Here is a 23,526-nt window from a genome sequence, read left to right as displayed (position 1 = left end):
TGTTTTCCTGCCCGCAGGCAGCATTTTGGCAACTGTGCAAGTGGGCAAGCAAGGCATGCCTGGGGCTAGCCACACAGAGCGCTGAGCTCCACCATGGGTCGGCAACTCCAGCGATTAACAAACGCTCAGGAGAGAGGCTGTTCACGCTAACGACTTGGCTGGTTTCCTCGCCTCAATTAGCTTGCAGGAGCTTGCGATGCTCGGAGGGCCTCCTGAAAAGCCAGGGCAGAGCAGGCCTGGGAGTTTTAATATTAATAAGGCTGAAAGCTAGCCAGAAAAATCCCACACCTTAAAACCAGACCGACAGTGATCTTCAATTCTGCATTATCATAGGTGCTGGAAGGAGCCGCAGACTGGTTGGTGCCAAAGTCCTGGAGGTCACCCTGCAGCCCTCCCCATGCCTGGGAGGGGTCCTGGGCTGCAGCCCTGCCCCCCAGGAAAGGACACAGGGTCCCTTTGGGTGTCCCCCTTGCCACCTGGCCTGGTGTCTCCATGTGTGCTGGGGCTCTGAGAGCTTACTCTTCCCCTATTACCCACAGAGGAGAAACCCCACTGCTGCTTAGCAATAGGGAAACTGAGGCACGGGAGGATTACACTGAAGCTCTGCATGTGCAGGGATTGCCCCTGCCAGTGCCCTGTTCCAAAAACCCCTCTTCTGCACCTGCTTCCCCTCTGCCCCCCTGCTAGGACCCACATCAACCCTACCTGGCGTTTCAGCCGTGGGCCAGCACCCTCCTGGGGCAACCTGCATCAGGATCAGGCCACCAGGAGAGGGAGTTCCCTTCGGCTCGGGGGGGGTCCTGCCTCATCACAGTGCACTTCTGGGGCTGGACTCATCCCACGCCTTCTCCCCCTCCCCATCCCCGGAGGTCAGGGACACCACGTCCCTCTGAACGCAGCGGGCCACGGTGCATTCAGTCACGGACAGCCGTGGTGCGCTGCCTAAATTGGAGGCAGGGGTGCTGGCAGGCACCGGTGCCTCCCTGCCCGGGCACAGGGGCTGAGGGGCATGCCTGGGGAGGGGGGGGACAGAGGGGGCTGCACGCCCCCCACACCACCGCTTCTCCCCTTCCCTGGGCGCCCAGCAGCACCCACTTCCCCCAGGAAGGGGAGGTTTGACCCATCCACCACGTGGCGTGGGCCTTGCCCCAGGAGGGGGGCTCTGCTTTGCGCACCCCCCTCCAGCCGTTCTGCTCCCCAGCAGGCAGTGGGGGACCCTGTGCCCCCCCCCAGCGCACCGCAGCCGTTCTGCCAGAGGTACCGACTGGGACTGGCACTGGGGCAGCACTTCCTGCAGCCAAGAGGGATCGAGCCTGGCGGGAGCCGGGAGAAGGCTGTGCTGTGCCCCCCCCTCACCTGGGGCATCACCCCTTGGCAGGAGGATGCGCTGCGAGGCCGATCGATGGGCTGGGAAGAAGCTGAGCTGCAAAATGCACTTTATCGACTGCTGGAGCCCACCTGCTGGGAAACAAACCCCCCCCCCCCGCCCCCCCCCATTTGCAGCCCAGAGCAGCAAAGCACTTTGCGGTGTCGCCAGCTGGGGAGACGGGGGGGAGGCTGCCGCAGGGGCCCAGGCCTAGTTCCCCCTACCACCCACCCGGGGCGGGAAACTGAGGCAGAGAGCCGGCACTCTCCGGTTGTTTTGACCCACTCAGCTCCCCCTGCGGAGCCGAAGAGGGGACGCTGCATGCGGGGACCCAGCCCTGCGCCCACTCCCCCCCCCCACCCCCCCCCCCCGAGCCTGGCCCAGCTGCTCAGGCCGAGCCCGGGGGGGGCTGCACGCACCCTGCCCCCCCCCCCCCCGTGCCCCCCGGGCAGCGACGCTCCGGGGCGCTGGGGGAGGAGGCGACCGCCGCGCCGCGCCCGACACCTGGCGGCAGCGCCGGGGCACAGCCAGCCCCGGTGACACCCGGAGCCACGTCCCCTCACCGCTGCCCCCCAGCACCGGGCCTGGCGTGCAAGGCGATTTGGGGAGGGGGGGGGGCCAGGCACCCCTCAAAGGGCCCAGTGGAGCAGCAAGGGCAGCGGGGAGACACCCCAGTCCCAAGGAGTTGGCTTCAAGCCACCCCCAGCGCCTCGTGCAAGGCCGGGCTGGAGCCGCTCTTGGTCCATCCCGAACCATTCCCGCTCCTCCCGGGGGCAAGGCGGCTCCCGGCTCCCCTGGGGAGGCCGAGCAAGGCCCAGAGCCCAGGGCAGGGGTCAGGGCTGAGCCCCCCCTCGGCTCATCGCCGCTCTCGGGAAGAGGATGCAAGGGTGACACCCAAACCCCAAGCACAGGCAGGGGAAGGACACAGTGACTGATCAGCTGCAGGAGGAAACCTCCGGGAGAGGAGGTGGCTCACCATGACCCGAGCTCCAGCAGCGTCACAGCCAGAGCACAGACACCCTGGGCCAGGCAGGCTGGCCACCCTCCCTTCAGCCCCCCGCCAAGGGGACCAGCTCCCCAGCAAGCTGCAGAAGACAGTTCCGGTCCTGTCCTGCTCCTGTAGCTTTGGCAGGGAGGGACACGAGGTTCTCCCCCAGCCCACGTCCCTGGCCAAGCTGTGAAAAAGCCCCTCGGAACAAGGTGCAGCGCAGGAGTGAAAGGAAGCAGGTGAGAGGAGCGCTGCGGGGGGGAGAGAGACTGCAGGAAGGAGTCTCACCGAGGAAGAAGCAGAACCACAGAAAGGACAAGTAGCATTGGCAACTTAAGTCTTCATTCACCCACCGAGAAACAGAAATAGGATCATTTTTGGATGTATTTCTTTTGGAAATGAGCCAAACTGGCAACTAGAATCAAAGTCTTCAAAAAGTCTATACAAAGATGTATCATACAAAATGTACAGGAAAGTTCTCTGAAAAAAAAAAAAAACAAAACAAAAAAAAAAAACAAACAAACAACAAAACAGATAGACAATACAACAAAAGGAGAGCACATAGTGTGAAACCACAGCTAACAGGTCCTGCCCCTGCTCTGGAGGGCAGGAACGGCATCTGGACAACACACTCCAAACACAAAATACATTACACTATATACAGGACCGTATAAAGATCGGCATCCCCTTTGGTCTAACCAGGAACTCTCCAGCATGAAGTTGGGGCAGTTCAAACAATCTGCTCATGGAAGTGTTACATGCCGAGAGGGAAAAAAGTCCAAGGGAACGAAATGGTCAACTCTAAACCATAACCAGAATACAGCCAGGCCACCGAGGCTACAGCGTTTAACAGTCAGTTCTGGCTAAGAGAGGCTTTGGGGGCCAGAGCACGTTACTCCATCTCCGTGAAGCGAGCGAACATGGCTTTCCGCACCGCGTCTTTGTACGAATCGGCCGTGGAGACACCGTAGGAGCTGCCCTTGGCTCCCAAGCCAGCTCCTCTCATTCGTACTTGGGCCTGCAAGGGAAGAGACACACACTTCAGCTCCGCAGGCAGAAGCCACGCTGCCGTGCAGGACGCCACAGAAAAACTCCTCCATCCTGCCAGCTTCTCAAGCTTCCCTGGGGATCCCACACAGCCACGAACGCTGACACCAAGAGATCAGACTGCACGCAACATCCCACGCCTGCTGGCTTCGCACTGCTCCGCCCCCAGCCCAGCAGCAGCCGCAGTGAACCTGCCCAGAGCACGGCTCCCACAGCACAGGCAAACCCCGGGAAGCCAACAGCGGGCGGGAGGGAGGGCAGCTCGGGCGCAGGCCCGCTGCCGCAGCGCCCCACGAGCAGAGCTCGGGATAAGGAAGCACAGCCCTGCCTGTCCGAGCCCCTGCTCTGCCCCAGCTTTAGCATCTGGTGGGACAAACAGGAGCAGGAGCTAATGTGAAGAGGCAGCTGTGCTGTGGACGGCACAGCTTCTTGCCCAGGAGGCATTCAGCTATGACTGCTTCTGGATTAAAAAAGGAAAAAAAAAAAAAAAGGCTCCAAACCTCATCTCTACCCACCTCAATGGGTGCTGTGATGCCCTGGCATTTTCTTCCCAAGCCTGAACCTTCCCTCCAGCCCATGGCCTGCAGCATCTTGTTGCCTATATTGCTGTTGTCAAGGCCATCTTTGGTGGGCTGCTCATAATTACTGCAGGAAGAAGAGACGAGTTAACGGAACTGCTCATTGTGTACTGAAGGAATCGCTGAGGAGCTGTCGGATACATACACTGTGCCAGCGTCATAGACCTTCTTGCGCTTTGGCTCGGGGGGCTCTGGGATGCCGTACTTCTCCCGCCTCTCAGCTGCCCTGTCTCTGTATTTCATCTGCATGAGGCAACCAGAGTTACGACCGATTTAAAGACACCTTCGTTCACCTTTGAGCTGCAAAGGAAGCTCAGTGCCCGCTACTATAGCGAGCTGTCCACTGCAGCCAGCTAAAACATGGCTTGGCTGACACCACGGAGAATTTCAAATGCAAGTCCCCGGAGCACATCAGAACCTGCTCTGGGGTAGGGAGAGCCCGGCCCCGGCACCGGCTGGGTTAGCTGCTGATTGCCACTCGAAGGTTTCGGGTCGCTGTTTGGCAGCCCTGAGCTGGAGGTGGAAGGACCCTTCCCTGCTAAACAGCAGCTGTGGGATATGGGACACTTCTCTCCATGTAACAGGACAGCTCTGAACCCTGACCCAAGAAGGGGTTGCCTAACAAGGATTATCTCGAGTGATGTGTGTCAGGATAAGGAGAGCTCAACATATCATCTGGTCAGGTTTTCCATGAGCTACTCATCTGCTCATCTCAACACTGACCTCTCTCTCACGCAGCTCCAAGGCTTCAAGTTCCTGCTCTGAAAGCTTTGATCTCCTATAGATATCCATGTTTTGCTGAAACAAGAAGAAATTCACATTAACAACGTGAAATGCACAACCGCTCTTTTTACCTAAGTAGCTGAATTCTGGGAGAGCAACAATCCACCTGCAACTATTTCTGCTTTAAAAGGAACAGTTTTCCAAACAGCAACATGCCTCATGACTTTGGTCTACACACAGAATTAAGGTGATGAGGTACTTTCTCAACAGCACAGTGCATCTACCTTGTGCAAGTCAGACAGCTGCTGGTGCCGAATCAGAGCATCTTTGTTTGGGAACTGCCTTCTGCACAGCAGACAAGCCATCTTCTTCCAGTCAGTCAGCTTCTCTTCCTCATTCTCCATTCTTTCCAGTAAGTCCTCATCATTATCGCTATCACCACTGTAGGCAGCCACGAGGCCACGCTGGAAATGAAGGGGAGCATTAAGGGGACAGCAACAGCATCGCGAGCGTTCAGAGGAGAGCCCAGAAAGGGAACACAGAGGCTGTAGATGTGTTTGTCGCACAGGAGGGGCATCACTCTCATTACTAAGGATGAATTGCAACTCAAAAGAACCACATACTCCAGTGGCTGCAAGACTTAGCTCCCACTAGCCAAACAATAACTTGAGTACAGTGTTTTTAGAAACCTCAAAACCTCAACTAAGCTCTTGAGGCTGGAAGAAATCACAGCTCTTCTCAGCGTATCTCAGTCACCCAGCCCACCGCACTCGCACTGGATCACTGCAATCACCACAGCCTTTTACAGATGATGCTGTGGAAATCCAGGTTGGAGAGCAGGTACCTGCTAGACCTCCTCTGAAGTGCTTTACCAGCAACCACTGGGAATACCTCTGTCAGGTATCCCATACTCACCTTCAGTGGATTTTCATCATCCCCATTTTTCAACACCTCTGGCAAGATCTGCTGCCTCTCAGACAGAGCTCCCTGGATGAGACAAGAATGCCATGAGCGCTGAGCTCCCTGCCACACCACAGCCCACCACACACTGCTGCCAGCACCTTCACCTTTTTCTCAAAGAGGGCAAAGCCTGCATCTGCAGCTGCCGACTCTTTCCGCTCCTCCTCCCTGGTGCTCAGTGGCTGGAAGCTATTCTTGAAGTTCTCTTTCTGCTTGTTCAAACTCTTTGCCCAGCGCTCCATGTCTTTAGCAATCTGAAATGCAGAGTGGTTTGTTCACACAGCTCCCCTCCTCTCACAGCTATCAATCTCCTATGACACAGATTCAATCTCGTATACAGTTTCCAGAACAAGTCAACCCACTACCTTTTATTTTTAAAATCACAGGACACTGGATGTAGTGCAGCTGTTTCCATGTATACAGTGTTCAAAGGTACCGCAGCTTGCTTGTTTCACTGTATGAACCCTTCTTATCAATCTAATCCTCAAAGTGACAGCTCAGATATACTCCCACTGATCCTGGCACAATTCCATATACATTCCTCCTATGCAGAGCTTATTTCTGCAATGAAGCCTTGCCAACTCCACCTCTCCTCAGCCCTCTACAATGCCTGCAAATTACAAACACGCACCCCACTGAATAGCCCAGGATTTCCTTTGTCATGAAAAAGGAGAACCATTATCCCATTCCACAGAAAACTTTAGCCCCGTTATGATTCCATTTTGTCTTTTACCTGTTGAGCTGTTTTACTCTTAGGCTTCTCTTTCTTCTCCTTCACTTCTTTGGTGGTGGTTGTGGTAGCTGTCTGTTGGTATGTGATACCTTCCGCAGCAGGCATGTAGGTCTCCTTTTCGCCATCCCAGTAAAGATACTGCTGGGTTAAGGCATTGTAATAATACTGGCAGAGAGAGAAAGGGAGGGTCAGATGGTTCAACACCTCATACAAGCTATGCATCCAAGGGAGAACCCAGGCAAGCTGTCCGATTCAGACCACCACATCAAATGCAAAGGTATTTTGCAGATGCCAAAAGCAAGTTTTGCACATTTCACAAAGGAGTCCAAAGGCATGAAGTGGCTGAAGCCTCTGGCCCTGAACACAGGTGTTCTGCCCAACAGCACTACAGAAGACCTTTTGCCTCTCCCAAGAGACAACCCACCAGAGCCCAGAGCTGCGTGCACTTTGCTGGGCCCTCTGCAATGAAATAGCTCCATTACAGTGTCTGTGACGGGTGCTAATCCTGTGTGGGCCAAACTGGGAGGAAAATTAAGGAAAGGAGAGAAAAATTAAGGGGTACACCAGAGGGAAGTCAAGCCCCAGCCCTAGGCACACTGCTGAGTTACCTGCTACACTCAGCATTTTGTGCACCTCAAAGTTAGTCTCACTCACATGATGAGAGACAGTGAACTAATGGCCCGAACGGTTAAGACAGGTGGGAAGAATTTGTGTTTACCTGGGAATTAGGATCATAGTAGAGCCCTGTTATAGGATCATAGTAATATCCTGAAGATTCATCATATTGGTAGGTGGAAGTGTCAGGGACAGCTGTAATAAATTAAAGTGTGGGATATGGTCATTCCAGTCGAATTCAGACAGGTATCTTCCTCCACTTCAGGTAAAATTCTGGGATTACTGACGGCAGACAAGCCTGTGAAGGGCTCTCAACACCCACGCAGAATACACTCTGGTCCAGAGACAGCTTCACCATTGACATACAGTGACAGAGCACTCTGACAAAGCCAAGTCTCTTGCTATGCAGATACCCGTCCCCAAGAGCAACTGCTGACTGCTTACCGTACTTGGTTCCAGGGACTACTCCAGTCGGGGGAGCTGTCTGTGCCTGAGTGCTAGTGGTAGGTGGTGCTGATTGTGTCTGAAAAGAACCCCAAACCAGGAACTTCAATTAGAAAAATCTGTCACCGAGGTACAAGGAAACAACGACAGCAAGCTCAGGCATGAGCAGCCCACACCACGCATACAACAGCTAGCTCCTCTTCACCAATACACTTAGCACTCACCTTTAACAAAGATCAAAACTATCACAGAGAAGAAACAGCAGATGACTTATGACCACAAGCACCGTGACTAACCTGTGGACACTCAGCAGCTTTGCTGCACCATCCACTTTGAAGAGCAAAGGCTACAGCTAAGCCAGATATCCCACATAACCCTGGCATAGAAAGCAAGGAGTAATTACTGCTGCAATTACCGGAGAGTCAGGTGAGTTTGTCTGCTGATTATATAACTGAGGACTCTGGGACACAACTGCAGCTGTGGTGGTAGTGACCGGAGCTCCTGCCAACAGAGAGCAATAATGGATAAGCCAACTAATTTGTAAAACAGTACTTCATCCTAGGGCTAAAATTACTTTGTTTACAGTTTCAGCTCCTAATTCCAGCTCCAGCAGCCAAACAAGGCAATAAACGTTCAAAAGGAGACAGATACACAGTGGGTATTTTCTACCCAGACAAGGAATAGTTTCCTTTTCAGGAGGAAATATTCTGCTCCCGGAGTCAGTGATTCCTGGCCTCTGACAGCTGCTAGCACTGAAGATTTGTCTAGAGCTGCTTACGCGGTTCTCCTGAGTTCAAGGCTTTTGTCAGTAGTCTGAAACAGAGGCTGATCTCTCATCTCACAGACTAGAGGTCCCACTTGAACAAATGTGTTATGGTTCACTAGTAACACGTACTCATTCAGAAATCCTGAGAGCAACATGAGCCGTGTCACCCTTTACACACTAAATAACAGTAAGACTAAGGTAAAATACCGCTATTGCAAAATTATCATTACAAACAGCAGCATCTCCCACATGTCGAAGCACTACCTGATATGGTAGCTGTGTCTGTGTCCAACACTCCTCCTTGATTTTGGTAGTACTGCTGATAATCCTGGGAGTACTGCAAAGGGAAACGAATGACCAATGAAGATAAGCAGATACCCAAATTACAACAACCTACTGGTTAGACCACAACTGCTGCTACTAACCTGAGCATACTGTGTGTAGCCATCCTGTCCTGACTGGAGGTAGCTGTAGTCCAGGGTGCTCCCTTCTCCAGTCTGTGGCTGAAATTCAAACAGGTAATTTTTGTCAGAGACAGATTAAGTTACTGCATTTAGGATTTTCAACACTGCTTAGGCTCCAGCTTAACTGTAAAGAGCAGATCTGTCATGGCAGCTTTGGTCAGTTCAACCAAGCAAGTGGGCAGCAGTGAAATTATATACACTACTTTTTAATTTTCAGGAAAGCAGGCCTATGAGCAATAGCCTCAAATCATACCTGAGTGGATGACCACTGAGCTGCAGCAATGGCTGTGCTTGCCACAGAGAAGGCGCTGACTCTGTTACCATCTGGCAGAAGCAAGTCTCTGTAAGCACAAAAATCACGTGTCTGTGTAAATACTGCTTTTTTCTGAAGTGTCTCCCTATGCAAGGGGGTAGAGTCTGCCCTTACACGTGGATTTCTTGGCAGTTATAAAACATCCTGACTGTAATGAATGAGCCAAAGCACTGCTTGGCAAGTAAAGGGACTTTAGGTTCGTTGTTGTACAGTTAACAAGTCACTAGTCTCCAAGGAAACACGTGTGCTGTGTACACAAGCAGTTACGATGCTATCTTCATAGGACTGAAAACAGGGGTGGTAAGAAACACCGCTTTCACCCTCCTCACACAGTGAAGAGCAGGATGCATGCAACATGAGACACTTAAGGGAAGCAAAACTTTGGAGTGACAGTAAAACAAAAGCCTGGGTGACAACAACGAAATCTCTAACATAAACAGCAGCAGGGGCGGGGAGGGAGAGAATTAAGATCAACTGCTATCGCAACTCACTTTCTGGCACTCTTCGCAAAGTCAACACCAATTGTTTTGCCATCAATTTTTAATGGTGGCTGAAGACTCTGTAAAATCTGCAGCAGTTGAGAAGCATCCTACAAGAGTAAATACTCATTATTATGAAAGGCAGGTTACTGAGGATTCAAAAGTCCCTAAAGCTCCAGCTTTTCACATAGAGCGAATGAAAGCTGTAAGAACACCCCCATCTCTTCACACTATACACACGTAGATTAATACAATGCGACTGATCACAGCCCATGTGCAGATACTGTTTCCCTGGGCCACTGCTATCAAACATCTTTACAATCTTAACTTTATAAAGCAGCAGTTTGCCCCAAATTCCTTCAAACGAGAGGCCAGCAGAGACTGCGATCAGGCACCCATTTCCATCCAACAGCAAAATGTTCCACCCTGCCTAGAGCAGGTCCAAACAGATCACGTTGCTGATCAAGTTTAGTACATGCAGGAAGAGAGATTCCATCGCCCTTCAGGGACCCTGTGACAGTATTTGACTTCTCTCAGAGTTAAGAGGTTTTTCTTGTACCTCACTGCAATTTCCCATGTTTCCATTTATGGCTGTTGCCAACATTCCTATCCCTGTGTAGCCTCAAGAACATGTCTCTGCTGTCCCTACACCCTCCCACTGGATGCTGCAGAGAGCAGCAAGATCCCCCTTCTGTCCCTTAAGGTGGAAGCAGCCCAATTCTGTGGACAACTTCTCCCACATTATATGCCCCAGTCCTTATTTTTTGCCATCGAAATACAATCCCAGACCACTATTTTTGTGATTCAAGTGTGAAACTAGCTTTCAATTCAGAACAACACTCCGCTACAAAAATAGCTTTCCACTGTGCTCACATCCTACCACCTCCTAAATTGCAGCTAATGATGAAAGGCTTTGACACACAGAGTGCCAATTAAACCTTGCTGAACTGGGGCGGCCCTTCAGAGAGCTGAGAGGCTCCAAATGCTTCAGCTACAGAAGCACGTTAACAAGCTGTTTCTCTCCAACGCATCAGGAAGGCCCTCACCATGGCAGAAGACAGCTGTACAAACGCAAAGCCTCTATTTTGCTGAGTCTGCTTGTCTTTGATAAGACGAATATTATTGACTGCCAGAGATGCATACGGAGACAACGCAGTCATGATAGATTCCACTACTGTGTGAGGAGCAATGTTTCGGAGAATGATGGCTGAGGAGAAAAGAAAGTTTGACATTAGCTGTGCACACAACAGCTTTCCAGTGTACTTCAAGTTCTTCAGTGGGCAGTCTGAGGTACAGGAAGGATTTTAGTACCCATGTTTACATTTCACATTAAACAGTAAGTCAAAGATAACTTACTATCACAGTAATAATCCACAGACTGAACGGCTTCTGCTGCTCCAGGTGGTACCTCCTGTTCTGAATCTTCATAATAAGAGGAAAATATTTTAGTCACAATATAGCTCATTCACTCAAACTCAGCATTTCAGAACCCAGCCCAGGACCTACAGTGAACTTTTACATTTTCTACATAGGACAGAAACTTTCCCACAAAATCAAACACAGCCAAAGAGATCAGTGTAATGTACCAAATTTGTCCGCTCCGCAGCGGAAGCATTTTAGCCTCCTTCTGAAGTTGTAAAGGCAGCACTGTAAGAAACAAAGAGAAGCCTAGTAAAAACTCGGGTAATTTGGAACAATGCTGGCATTTCCTGTTCAATAATGAAAACTAGACATTCACACAAAGTAACATAATGAAGCTAAACCCACCAGAATAATCCAGAACAGCAAAAGCCACCCTTGTCCATATCGTAACTGCTTTTCAGAACATCCCAGCTACCTTTTCCCCAGTCCTCCCAAATTACTTATTTTAACTGTGTCATCTCCTACTTACAATCTCAGGCATAGTAACTACCTGAGCACACTGCAGTTATGCAGCAGGCCAGCAGCGATTCAATACTGGGTTAGTCATCACTTAATCCCTTCATGTTCTAGTACAGCTCACTGCACAACCTCTGCATCTTCTGGGGCAATGCTTCTGCCACTCCATCTACATTGCTGCCAGAGCTGCAAAACCTTTTAATTCCTGCATCTTACTACTGCTGTCATATGGACCAGCAGCATGAGCCAAGTGAATCATGTATCACTTTATTCAAACCACTGAGCTGCTCAGAAGTGCGGAAGCCTAGACAAACTCCCTCCGATAAAGACATGCACTGTACCTTGTTGCAAAGCCAGTCCTCAAATTTAGGCCTGGGGTTGCTGTAGTGCATCGCAATCTGCTTCCCTTGAATCACCAGCTTTTTCTGCAAAAAAAGTGGTTTCAATTATTCCTGTATCGAGGCACACATGTCTATTTTCCCATGGTAGAGCACCCTTCGGAGGAATCAGTGCTCCTGAATTAAATGGACAACATATGGGGAGGATGTGGAGGACAACCACCGCCACCTACACCCTGCCCATCCAATCCTGCAGAGAGGAGGACGAGGGCAGTAAGAGAATGGGATGTGGAGCAAAGATAAACGGAATCAGGGAGTGTTGAAAAAGCTGCCAAACACTAAACGCTGACATGGAACCAGAAAGTGTCTCGAAGGAGACAAAGTCCTAACCTGCTGCATTCAGGATTAACACATTTAGGAGTCTCTTTGCCCCCACATTTCTATTCACTTCTGGCATAGCACTGAGCAACTTTTTAAACATGTCGTTAGGTGACTGCTTCACTTCTTCCCCTACTCCAAATACCCCAGACTTTTTAACAACCACCTTTGGATTACTTTTCCAAGCACTTTCTTCAGAAGTGTCCCTTTGAAAATACAGTAACTCCTCCCAAGGGGACCCTGCTTAGACCCCTTGGAGGCTGGATTGTAAGTGCCATCAACTGAAATGTAACTCAGAGCGGTTTCCTTTGACTAATACATCAGTTCAATTGGAAGCCTGCACGAGAGGTTTGTGTTCTTCATTCAGGCATGAGCTCTCCAAAATGAGTAACTAGACTGCAAGTGAAGCTTCTCCAGAGGTAGGAAAAGTTCATAATGCTTTCAGCATGTCCTCTCACTCTGACTTCAGAGTTAGGAATTTACATCTATTTAAGAAGCCTTGACTCTCAGCCTCACACTTTGCCAAGTGTGGGAATGCAGAATGCCCTCTCAAAATACGGTCATCAACATAGTCAAACAGGTGGAAGCACGTCTGAGAGAGCGCATATTAAGAGGCCAAACCCCAGACATTTTAATAGAACTAATTTTACAGCAGGTTGGCTTACTGCAGAAGTGCCACAGAACTGCCAAGACTGATGGCTTTTCTGGTAACAGGGTCTGACACAGATGTAGCATGAATATGGCTCTCACATTCTGCACAACTAAGAAGGGCAAAGCCATTTCTCCTACCGGCAGGAGGGGGGGTTGGAGGGCCCAGCACTCACTGGATATGCACACATAGAAACAAAGCTGCTGGCATAGTTGCAATACATCATTCTTTCATCTAACAGTCAGCAACCGGGCTGCTGGGGAGATTCTATGTTTTCCCTATTACTAGGGTGGCTGGTTACCGGAGTGAATTTGAGTATGTTTCAGTAACTTATGCATCAGTACAGCTTTGTATATATTAAAATTATCTTGTTTCTGAAAATACGCTCAGCATTAAATTCATGTAAATCTTCCCGCTGTATCCACCAACCCTACTGAGCAGCATGTCAGGAAAACAGCATCTGAAGGCTGCCCTCTGGCTGGGGAAATCTCCCACGGTATGGGACACACGAAACCCTATTCCAGCGTAAGGGAGATGACGACTTCCATCTGCTGGAACTGCCTGCCTATAAATCCCATTGTGGTACCATTTCTTTATGCATAACACCAACAGAGCAGAATAGCATTCTTCATGCTGCCCAGGAACCTTCACATCAAATACTTAGTTGTTAAAAAAAAAAAAAGGCTTGATACACTTTGCTCACTTTGAGAAGTATTTTAAAGTTCTGTTGTTAAAACAGATTATGAATATTCAAAAAGGAGCAAAAGCAAGTGGAACAGTTTGCAATGCAGAAGGAAAATCTAATTGGAAAAGAAACTAGAGGACTCATCACATTTTGGCTCCTTATCAAGTCATACTCTAAAAAAGCCAAAATACACAGCATAACATATGCAAGCATTCATCCTCTACCAAATTTAGTTGAAATAAACATGATTTTCCTCTAGAAGAGTCAGTTCTCCCTCTTTAACTAGGGGAACACGCTAACGCCACGAACTGACACTTCTCTTTCAGGGTTAATACCAACGTAATGCAGAGATCTGGTGCTTTCTCTGACAACAGAGAAGGAAACATCAGGTGGAAACAAATTAGGATTTTCTAAGGACAACTTGCTAACCATGAGCCAATTAAATTGAAACCAAGTCATTTTAAAAAATGACACATTTTACCAGGGACTGCTCAAAATAGCCGATTTTCTCTCCTAATTTTACTTGATATTTAGTCCTACTGTTACAAATTTTAATATATACAAAGCTTTTATTCTTTTAAATCACTGTTATGGAACAAACCACTCCTTCCACCTTCATTTTTTCCTTTTTTTTTTTTTTTTTTTTTTTAAACTGTACAGACTTGTTCCATTTTCAGGAATATCTAGACTTGGTGAGTGAAGCAACCTGATTGGCTTCCATCCAGCTGGTAGCATCTTGAAAGTGATAAAACTCCACGAAGGCGAAACCACGGCTTACACCTAGAGACAGCATTCAGATATAGACGGGATACTTGTGTTAGTCAGTTCCTTTAAAACAGGTGAATCTCTCTCCAACTGCTTCATTACTTCATGACAAAGCAGCTTTACAAATGCGACGTCAACTGCTGGGATCTGCTCGTTATTTTGCCATGGCAAGGAACCAAGCTCCCTTAACTGGCTACATTTCACTCGATTCGAATCCATGTTTAAAGGTAACCATGCAACAGACTATATACTATTAAATGGGTTTATACTAGTATTACTTACCAATACCTGTTAACAAAACCCCCTGTAGACAGACTTCTTTTAACATGTTGACCAGCTATCTAAATGTCTTCCAAAAAGCCACATTCCTTAGCCATGGCAAACCTTTTATTTTTTTTATTGCATGTGCTTGCAGTTTGGGGACAATTCTGGATACTCTTTTGGGCTGGGGAAGAGGAAGGCGGTATCAAAAACTGGATTAAGAGCTCTCACCTGTCTTTCTTTTCATCAGCCTCACGTCTGCAGGCTGAGGACCTTCAAAGGACTCAATAAGCTCGCGAATCTGCATGAGATTTTAATCAGATAGTTAAATTTTCACATCTTGGCAGGCAGCTAGGACAGTCACAGAAGCAACCTACCTTACAGTACATGCAAGAGGTACACAGAAACAAAACATATGCAACACTATCACAGAGAAAAATAAACCTTTATGGAGAATCTAATAGGAGACTGATGAGCACCACAGTGAACCCACATAGTTCTTTGCTATGCTAAACTGTCATCTTCACTTAGGTCACAGAATCATCCAGGATTCGAATCTCTAAGATCTTGTTTTCCAAGGCTTTTGTGCAAGATTTGGCAAATACTGTGCTTGCTCACAAGTTTTTATAAAGAACGCTGCCAGCATCCCTCTCCCTGCATATCTAAATACCCTTGGCTCCTAGCAAAGAAAAACATGAACATTATACTGCGAGGCTCCAAGCTTCAAGCTTGTGTTCTCAAGCTTCACGCTACAGTTCTCATTCTCTAACAGTTCCCCTTCTGTTTTTCAGGAGATAAAAGTAGATTTGTGAAGAACATACTGTTAAAGAAGAAGCTAAAAGATACATCAGTTCTTCAGCCTCCTTAACAAAGCTGCTTAAGTTGTGGCACAGGCTACACACTACTGTGGAGAGACACGTAGGAAAAAAACACTTTGAAAAATTTTTTAATATCAGAAGACAAGCAGAGGTTTTTCTCAGCAGCTCCTACAGAATTCAAGCTACATTATATACAACAGGGCTGGCTCAGCAAACTCAAAATTGATCTAAAGCTGTGAAGTGTTTCCAGGCTGACTGGAACTGACATCTTCAGTGCAAGTAGCTTTTTTTCATTAAAAAAGTGGAAAAAAACATACCCAGTCAGAAGTACCAAAGCAACGTTAAGAAAGCAACTAGTAGTTACATCACCTACACTCTAAAGAATAGTCCAGAATGAAACTGTCCCATAAAACATGCTACAGTTATTTGCACAACTGTAGAGCCACACAACATTTACTCCTCAGAATCAGAAACCGTTCTGAGATGCTCTGTGTAATGTCTGACTGGGTTACATTATTTGTATGTAGGAGCCTACATTTTATCAAGCACCTACAAAAATATTAGCCAATACACGATGATTAAAAAAACCTCAATATTAGGAAGGTAGTGAATAATCAAAGAAAAAAAAAAATTTCCATTGCAAAAGTGATGCAAAAGGATTCTCTGTGTTGGTAATCAATGCATAAAGATCTCAGCAGAGGCGGAGTCTGCCTGAAAACACCCTGGAATAGCTCAGCATTTACACGGCTCCCCCTCACTCCTCAAGTAACAGTTGTGGGCTTTTATCTTGGTAATCAAAATAATCCATGAAGGAAGAAAAAAATTTTAGAAAGAATAAAAAAAGAAAGCTCAAAGCTGATCACCTTCAACATCTTTTTTAATAGAAAGTTAGAGAACCATGTACTAAGCTCATTTGTACTTGCTCTGTCAGCTCCACAGCAGCCATTTTATGACTTCCCCTGCGGTACGTACACAAAGCAGCTTTGTGCAGGGCCGTACCCAGCTGAGGAGCTCGGTGCGTGTAACCTCACGCATCAGAACTTCTGGCCTCAATAAAGATCAGGAAAAATTCAAGGAAGTACCTCCTCTCTGTCCCTCTCCCTGAGTAGGGGAGGCAGGGAGAGAAAAAAAAAAAACCAAACCTAGTTCTTCCCTCCTATACAGAGGAGGAGAAAAGAGCAGGTAGTTTAAAATCCACTCTTAGGGAAAGCATCCACACATGCATAAGACTATTCCCATTTGAAATAAACTGGTTAACATTCAGTTGACCTGTTACTTAACAGTAACAGTTTAAATCCTTTTAGGATTCAAAATGGCAGTGCGACCAACACATTAACGGGGGCCACCATGATGCAGCTTTCAACAAAATGGCAGCAGCGACTACCACCCAGACCTGCTGACACAAAGCCGCACACTTCCTGAGATGCAAGAAAAGCAAAGCCCCTTTCTGGCTACTTACATCGTTCTCTGTAACCGTGATGGGAAGGCCACGTAACATGATGGTTTTGCTTTCTTTCTCATCATTAATGTCGTTCCTGTAGTCGTGCTCTCCATAGTCGCCATCGGAATGGTATCCATCTTCTGATTTGTCACTGTTCCTGCGCTCCCGCTCCCTCTAAGAAGCCAGCGCTCAGAATTAACCACTGCAGTTTCTAGCGGCGTGCCCCCGCAGTGCCAGAAAAACGAATCATAACCAACACACCAACTCCCCGTACAACCATCTCTCCCAGGTTCGGTGCTGACGGCCTCAGGCAGTACACCACCACCCCCCCCCCCTTTCGCTCTAACAAACCCTCGGGGATGCCAACCCTGGCACCGGGCTCGCACCGGGACCCCGCGCCGTGGGGAGCCCACCCGCCCCGTGTGGCAGCACCCACTGCTCCACTCACCTCTGGGCTATCATAATCGCGGCTATCGTAGTCTCTGTCATAGTCTCGGCTGTCGTAGTCTCGGCTGTCGCGACTATCGTAGTCTCGGCAATCCCGGCTGTCGTAGTCTCGGCAGTCGTAGTCTCGGCTGTCACGGCTGTCATAGTCACGACAATCACGGCTATCGTAGTCTCGGCAGTCCCGGCTGTCGCGACTGTCGTAGTCCCGGCAGTCCCGGCTGTCGCGACTGTCGTAGTCGCGGCTATCGTAGTCCCGGCAGTCTCGGCTATCGCGGCTGTCGTAGTCTCGGCTGTCGTAGTCGCGGCTATCGTAGTCGCGGTAGTCATCGTAGCGGTCACCGCGGCGCTCCTCGCTGGACCTCTTATAGTCATCCCTGCGCCGACTCCGGGACTCTCGCTCATCACGGTCCTCCCTCTCCACGATGGAGCCGTAGCGGCCGCTCCGCTCCGTCCTGCTCACGCTGAGGGGCACACCGGACCGAGCTCACAACCAGAAAAGCCCGCAGCAACTCCCACCATCGCCCACCCCGAGGGGGCCGCCCGCTCGCCCGCCCGCCCCCTCCCCTCTCTCCCTCCCCTCTCTCCTCGCCCTCCCACCCACGCTCACCGCTTGTCCGAGCCCATGACGCTGTCCAAGATCCGCAAGCACACAGCGCAGCGCTAACCGCCACCCCGGGGCGCCGAACACACGCGCGCAACCCCACGCTCCTTCGCCACAAAATGGCGCCGAGGTGACTAGTCGTCTTCTACCCAGCAGGCACCGCGCCCTCTGCCTCGAAGTTTCCGAGCGGTGCGCATGCGCATCGGCTGCCGTCGGCTGCGGGGCACACCGGGAGTTGTAGTGCGGGGAGGGCGGCGCCGCAGCCGGGCCTGGGCGGCTGGGAGTGCCCGGCCGGGGCCGTGCCCCCTTCCCCTGCCTCCCTGCGGGTCCTGGGGTCGCAGGCTGCCCCAAGCTGAGAGGGACCGGCAAGGATCACCCAGTCCAACCCCCCTGCCGTGGGCTGGGACATCTTCAACTAGATCACGTTGCTCAAAGCCCTGTCCAACCTGGCCTTGAGCGCCTTCAGGGGTAGGGCATCCGCAGCAGCTTCTTTGGGCAACCTGGCCCAGTGTCCCACCACCTTCATCACAAGACATTCCTTCCTTCTTTCATTTTAAAACCATTGCCCTTTATCCTGTCACTACAGGGCCTGCTAAAAAGTCTCCACTTCTTGCAAGCCCCCTTTGTATATTGAAAAGCTGCAGTAAGGTCTCTCCAGGCTGAGCGACCCCAGATCCTCCAGCTTGTCAAGATATTAAATAGTACTATACCCAGTATGGACCAGTGAGGGACACCACTCGTTACTGGTTCCCACTTGGACGTTGAGCTGTTGACTGTAGAAGTGGGAAAGCTCTGAAGCAGGTGGTGTACCTACAGATCCAGGCATGGAGAAGCAAAGAATGCATAAAAAAGAGGGAGGGCTTGGGTAGCACTTTTCCTTCCCCAGGCTTGATGCCAGCCACCACCTCCACTTCCCCCTCGTGGTCTCCACTCCCTGTGGTCTCCCCACCCTGCAGCCAGCCTTTCCTTTCCCTTTGGTAAGGCAAGTGGGTGGCACACGGCGTGGGAGCCGCTGGTCTCCTCCTGCTACTCCCTGCTTCTTACTCATCTCACCCGCCCTGGCACGGGCTCCTCCGTGGGCTGCAGTCCTTTTGGGGGAGTACCTGCCTTGGTAAAACTAAATATTTTCTTCCCCTGAGGGAGGTCACGGGGCTGTCCCCTCACCCTGCGCTGCCTGGGGCTGATGTGGCCGAGCCTGGCAGATATGAAGCCACTGATGCTCTGGCTTCAGCTGCATTGTCCCCTCCATGTCCCCAGCAGGAAGGACAGCTCTGCCTCCTGCCCATGCCACCCGTGTCCGCACTGGCTGCTCAGCCGCTCCTGCCCAGGGACGGGCACCTCTTGTATAGGAAGGCAGTTTGCAGGCAGGAGAAGGCAGCCATTGCCTGCTCCTCCTCCCAGCCTTCTCCTCAGCCCTGCCTGTTTGGCAGGGACCCAAGAAAAGTGATTCAACACGCAAAATTATGTAGGCTTTAGCCCTCTGAAGACTGTTTTCTCTGCCCCAGAGCAGAGGGGTGCTGGCTGGAGGGGCATCTGGCAGCAGGGTCACCCCTGGTCCGGGGCCCGCCGGGCAGGCAGGCAGGCTTGCCACAGGGTGCCTGTGCTACCCGGGGACGTGACAGTTGTTTCCACTGTCATCCCTGGCCGCTGCCTCCTCTTGCCTAAGGAAAAAGTTTTGCCTCCAGGCTGGTTGCCCGACCTGCCCAAAGGCTTCTGGAGGCTCCTTGGGGGGAGCAGCTGTGCCTGGTGCTGGGCTCATCGACCCCGGGCAGTGGGAGCAGGTAGGACAGGGCTGCTCCCTGCTCTTCTGCCCCCTTTGCTGCTGCTGGCACCCCTTGCTCATCTGGGTTGAGGGAGGGCATAGGAGGAGATGAGGGGCTGCTCGAGCAACCCCCGTGCCCAAATCAAAGCAACCTTTCACTGGTCTTGGGAGGGATTGGGGGAGGGGGGCATTGCATGTTTAGGGGGGGCATTGCATGCTTTCCTCTCCTGCACACCTCTGGGGACACGGGGCTGGGGGAGTCTTGGGGACACACTCCTGCATGTTGGGGGTCCCTGGTGAGGGCAAGTGGGGACCAAGCAGGGCTGTCCAAGCTCCCCCCAACCCTTCCAGTGGACACTCATCCTCTTCCAGCTCTTCTGACCTGAGTTTGCTGTGCAAGCAGCCATGCCTGCCCCCCACAACACTCCCCCTTGGCTCCACGTCATCAGGCTGCATCTTCCATTTGGGCACCCCCGGGGGCTGGAGGGTGCCGAGGGACTCTGCCCCCCACTCCAAGCAGAGAGGCAAGGCTGAGATATTTTGGTAGCAGATGTCCCATCCCTCCTCCAGCCTGGCTGTGGACTGGAGGCATAGGGAAAGTGAGGCACAGCCCAGCTGGACTGTCTTGGAAGGGCAGCTCGACATCTCTTGCTTCCTGCTCTGCTCTCCCCAAGGTTTTTTTGGGTGGATTAAGGCTCTGCTGACCCCGTGGGGGTGGCTAAGACATGGCCTCCAAGCGCCACGTGTCCCTCCTGAAGCAACTGGATGGCAGGGGCAAGAAAGCAAAGGAGGGAGAGGAGGAGGATGCTTGGAGCTCCACCTTGGCAGCCCTGAAAACTGCCCCCAAGGAGAAGCCCCCCGGCACCACTGATGGGTTGTGCCCCCTGAGGAGCACAGCACCAGGCACCCGCGTGAGAGCAAGGCTGCGGTACCCAGCGAGGCCGGGATGGGAGAATGTGGGCAGGAGAGTGTGGGCAGGGTAGGGAGAGTCCCAGGGCAGTCCCCTCCCTGCTGACACAGGGGCAGCCCCAGTTTTCCTTGCAGACCCCACTGTGTCCCCACTGGGACAGCTCTGCACCCCCCCCACCCCCATCCCCAAACGCTGCCCAGGTGCCAGTCTACGAGGACTATGACTGCACCCTGAACCAGACAAACATCAGCGCCAACAACAACAAGTTCTACATCATCCAGCTCCTTGAGCATGATGGTGCCTACAGTGTCCGGAGCCGCTGGGGTCGGGTGGTAAGTCCCCCCCAGCACCACTCGTCCCCCCTGCCCAGCTGTCCCCACCCTGTCTTGGGACTCCCAAGTGTCGGGGATGAACCTGGTGGTTCCCATCCCTTGTTCCTGGACCCAAAACAAGCAATAAAGTGGCCCTGCTATAGCCCCTTGTTGGGGGGCTTCAAGGACTTGCCCCCACACAGCTAGGTCAGCCTGGCTGGGGGACATGACACCTGCCACTGCAGTGACAGTGAATGTGACACCCCAGCAAGGAGTCCTGGGGTGTCTCGCTGAGCTGGAGGGACCACCCAGACCTGGTGCTAGTGGCTCAGCACGTTCCTGCTCTCTGCCCCACAGCCCTGCCATCACAGCCCCCCCTGCTCCCAGGCTGTCCCCCCCGGGATGGGACTGCTGGAGCAGCGGGGTCCTGACCACTGCTGTCCACTCCCAGGGGGAGGTGGGCCAGTCCAAGCTCATGCCCACCGCCTCCCTGGAGGCTGCCAAGAAGGACTTTGAGAAGAAATTTTGGGAGAAGACCAAAACCAGTTGGGCAGCGAGGGATAACTTCGTTGCCCAGCTGGGGAAGTACACTCTCATTGAGGTGCAGCCAGGAGGTGGAGGTTGCCCTCCGGTTGAGTGTGCCAGGCAGCCGGGGTGTCACCATGGTGGGGTGGTCCTCACATCCCACCCGTGGCCCACTGGGTACCAGGACATCCAAGCGGGTTGGCAGGATGGGGTGGGTTTCGGGAGGAGTCTGGGTGCAAACTGAAACAGCCCTTGGGCAGAAGGTTGGGGCTAATGGGTTGAGATGGAGTGAGAAGGCATCCCAAGTGCGAACCATAGGCATCTGGGTGGCACTGGCCACAGAAAATAGAGGCAGCGCCTGCCCACTGCTCTGCTGCCCGGGGGCCAGGCTCTCCCTACCAAGACGGGCAGCCCCAGTGCCGTGCCCCTGCACCCTCTCGCGGGCTCGCAGATGGCGCGGTGATGGTGGGGTTCTGCAGGTGGATGGCCTGGATGGGAACAAGGTCTGCAAGCAGCGGGTGTTGCCTGCACCTTGGACAAAGCCACGCAGGACCTGGTGTCCCTCACCTTCAGCAGTGACATGTTCCGGGATGCCATGCAGACCATGAATATCGGTAGGAGGTGACAGGTGGTACGGGGTGGGTCTGGGGGGCTGTGGCCAGGGGCTGCAGGTGAGGGAGTGAAGGGGGCAGAGGTGCCAATGGATTTTAGAGCATCCCTGCTGACAGCCCAGCACCTGGTGGGACTGTGGACTTCCCATGCCGGGTGCCTGCGTGTGCCTGTGGTCATGCTGGAGGTTCTTGGAAGTAGCTGTGGGGCAAGTGGGGCAGATGGGTTCACCCATGCCCTCCCCTGTCCCCTTGGCCAGATGTGAAGAAGATGGCGCTGGGGAATCTGAGCAAGCAGCAGATCACGAGGGGCTTTGAGGCACTGGAGGAGCTGGAGGCGGCACCGCGGGAGCAGCCACCCCAGGCTGCCTGCCTGAAGGACTTCTCCTCCTGCTTCTACACCACTGTCCCTCATAACTTTGAGTGGGCACGTCCATCAACTCCTCTGACGTGCTGCGTGCCAAGAAGGACATGCTGTTGGTGAGATGCCAGGGCACCCGGTGGGTGGCTTCCCTCCCCAGGGAGGGCTCCTGCCTGTGGGGCAGGGGCTGTGCAGGCAGAAGGCTGAGCTTGCCCTGGTGCCCCCAGCACGGTGCCCAGAATGGGCGGTGAGGATGTTCCTGGTCTGTGCCTGCCAGGTGCTGGCTGACATCGAGGTGGCACAGAGCCTGCAGGCGCAGAAGGTGAAGTAGGAGGAAGTCACCCATCCGCTGGATCAGGATTACACCCTGCTCTGCTGCCACCTCTCCCTGCTGGACCCGGCTTCCCAGGAATACCAGGTGATGCTTGTGCCACGGTGCCCCTTGACAAAGGGCCTGAGGGCACCCCAAAGGCCCCCCCTGTCCCAGGGGAACCGTGGGCATTGCTGGAATGGCTGCCTGCAGTGACACCGCTTTCCTGCTTCCCTCCCTGGCAGCTAATCCAAAACTATGTGGCACAGACTGGGCACAATCTCCGCATCCTCAACATCTGGCAGGTGGCCCAAGATGGTGAGGTGAGGAGGAGATGATTATCCGCATCCCACAGTGGGGAAGCCCAGGTTGCACCCCAGGACTGCATTAGGGCTCTGGTCTTGTCCACCCAGAGGGAGCTTCAGCCCAGCTGGCCAGGGGCAAACAGGCACCCGCTCCCCTGCCCCTCCAGCCTGGTGGAGGTGGCCCTGGGCAAGCCCTGCTGCATCACCTGTGATGACCACACGCTGTGTCAGCCGCCCGCCAGCTACGACAGCGTACTGGCCTGCGGCCGGACAGAGCTGGGTGAGCCCGGCGCAGGCGGGGGCGTGGGGTCTGGGGGTCTGGGGTGGGCACGGGGAGAGGGGAAGAGAGGACAGATCTCGGGCTTGACGTGGTGGTGGGGGGTGTCTTCTCGCCCAGACCCCACGCTGGATGAGGAGGGGCTGCTGGATGGCAAGAAGGTGCTGGTGTGCCAGGGCAAGCCCATCCCCATGCCTGCCTACAAGGAGTCCTCCTTCAGCCAGAGCAAGTACCTCATCTACCAGGAAAGCCAGTGCCGGCTCCGCTACCTTGTCCAGCTCCACTTCTGAGGGTGCCCAGGCACCCCGCAGCCCCATCCCAGCACCAGTTGGTGATGCCCACCAGCCCAGAGCACAGTGGTCTTGACTGTCCAGCTACCCCACCTGAGTCTTAGCAAGGGACAGGCTGGCCTGGGGACAG

At 52.4% G+C, this 23,526-nt stretch overlaps 2 protein-coding genes across 2 annotated transcripts; one reads left to right on the top strand and one right to left on the bottom strand.

Annotated features, from left to right (window-relative positions):
* Positions 1-2,720: 2,720 nt before the first annotated feature.
* Positions 2,721-17,893, bottom strand: RBM5 (RNA binding motif protein 5). The gene is made up of 24 exons (XM_042799373.1): positions 17,744-17,893; positions 17,138-17,597; positions 16,708-16,863; positions 14,662-14,731; positions 14,111-14,184; positions 11,696-11,779; positions 11,063-11,123; positions 10,833-10,898; positions 10,523-10,683; positions 9,489-9,586; positions 8,938-9,025; positions 8,646-8,723; positions 8,485-8,557; positions 7,870-7,955; positions 7,455-7,533; positions 7,114-7,205; positions 6,396-6,560; positions 5,770-5,916; positions 5,618-5,689; positions 4,987-5,166; positions 4,703-4,777; positions 4,125-4,222; positions 3,917-4,046; positions 2,721-3,372 (listed from the first exon to the last, which is right to left on the bottom strand). Exons 1-24 carry the CDS (start codon positions 17,758-17,760, stop codon positions 3,247-3,249), a joined length of 2,736 nt encoding a protein of 911 aa, XP_042655307.1. The 5' UTR covers positions 17,761-17,893; the 3' UTR covers positions 2,721-3,246.
* Positions 17,894-20,224: 2,331 nt separating this feature from the next.
* On the top strand, positions 20,225-23,396 carry PARP3 (poly(ADP-ribose) polymerase family member 3). The gene is given in 11 exon segments (XM_033002027.2): positions 20,225-20,410; positions 20,610-20,741; positions 21,172-21,356; positions 21,697-21,767; positions 21,770-21,859; positions 22,114-22,287; positions 22,290-22,333; positions 22,492-22,632; positions 22,770-22,847; positions 22,938-23,109; positions 23,227-23,396. Coding segments are annotated over 11 exon segments (1,443 nt in total).
* The last annotated feature ends 130 nt before the right edge of the window (positions 23,397-23,526 follow it).

This window comes from Tyto alba, unplaced genomic scaffold, assembly GCF_018691265.1.
Source record: "Tyto alba isolate M040663 unplaced genomic scaffold, T.alba_DEE_v4.0 Super-Scaffold_3, whole genome shotgun sequence".
NCBI classification, from domain to species: domain Eukaryota; kingdom Metazoa; phylum Chordata; class Aves; order Strigiformes; family Tytonidae; genus Tyto; species Tyto alba.
Note: the sequence above shows the minus strand (reverse complement) of the source record. Positions and strands in the feature narration are given on the sequence as shown.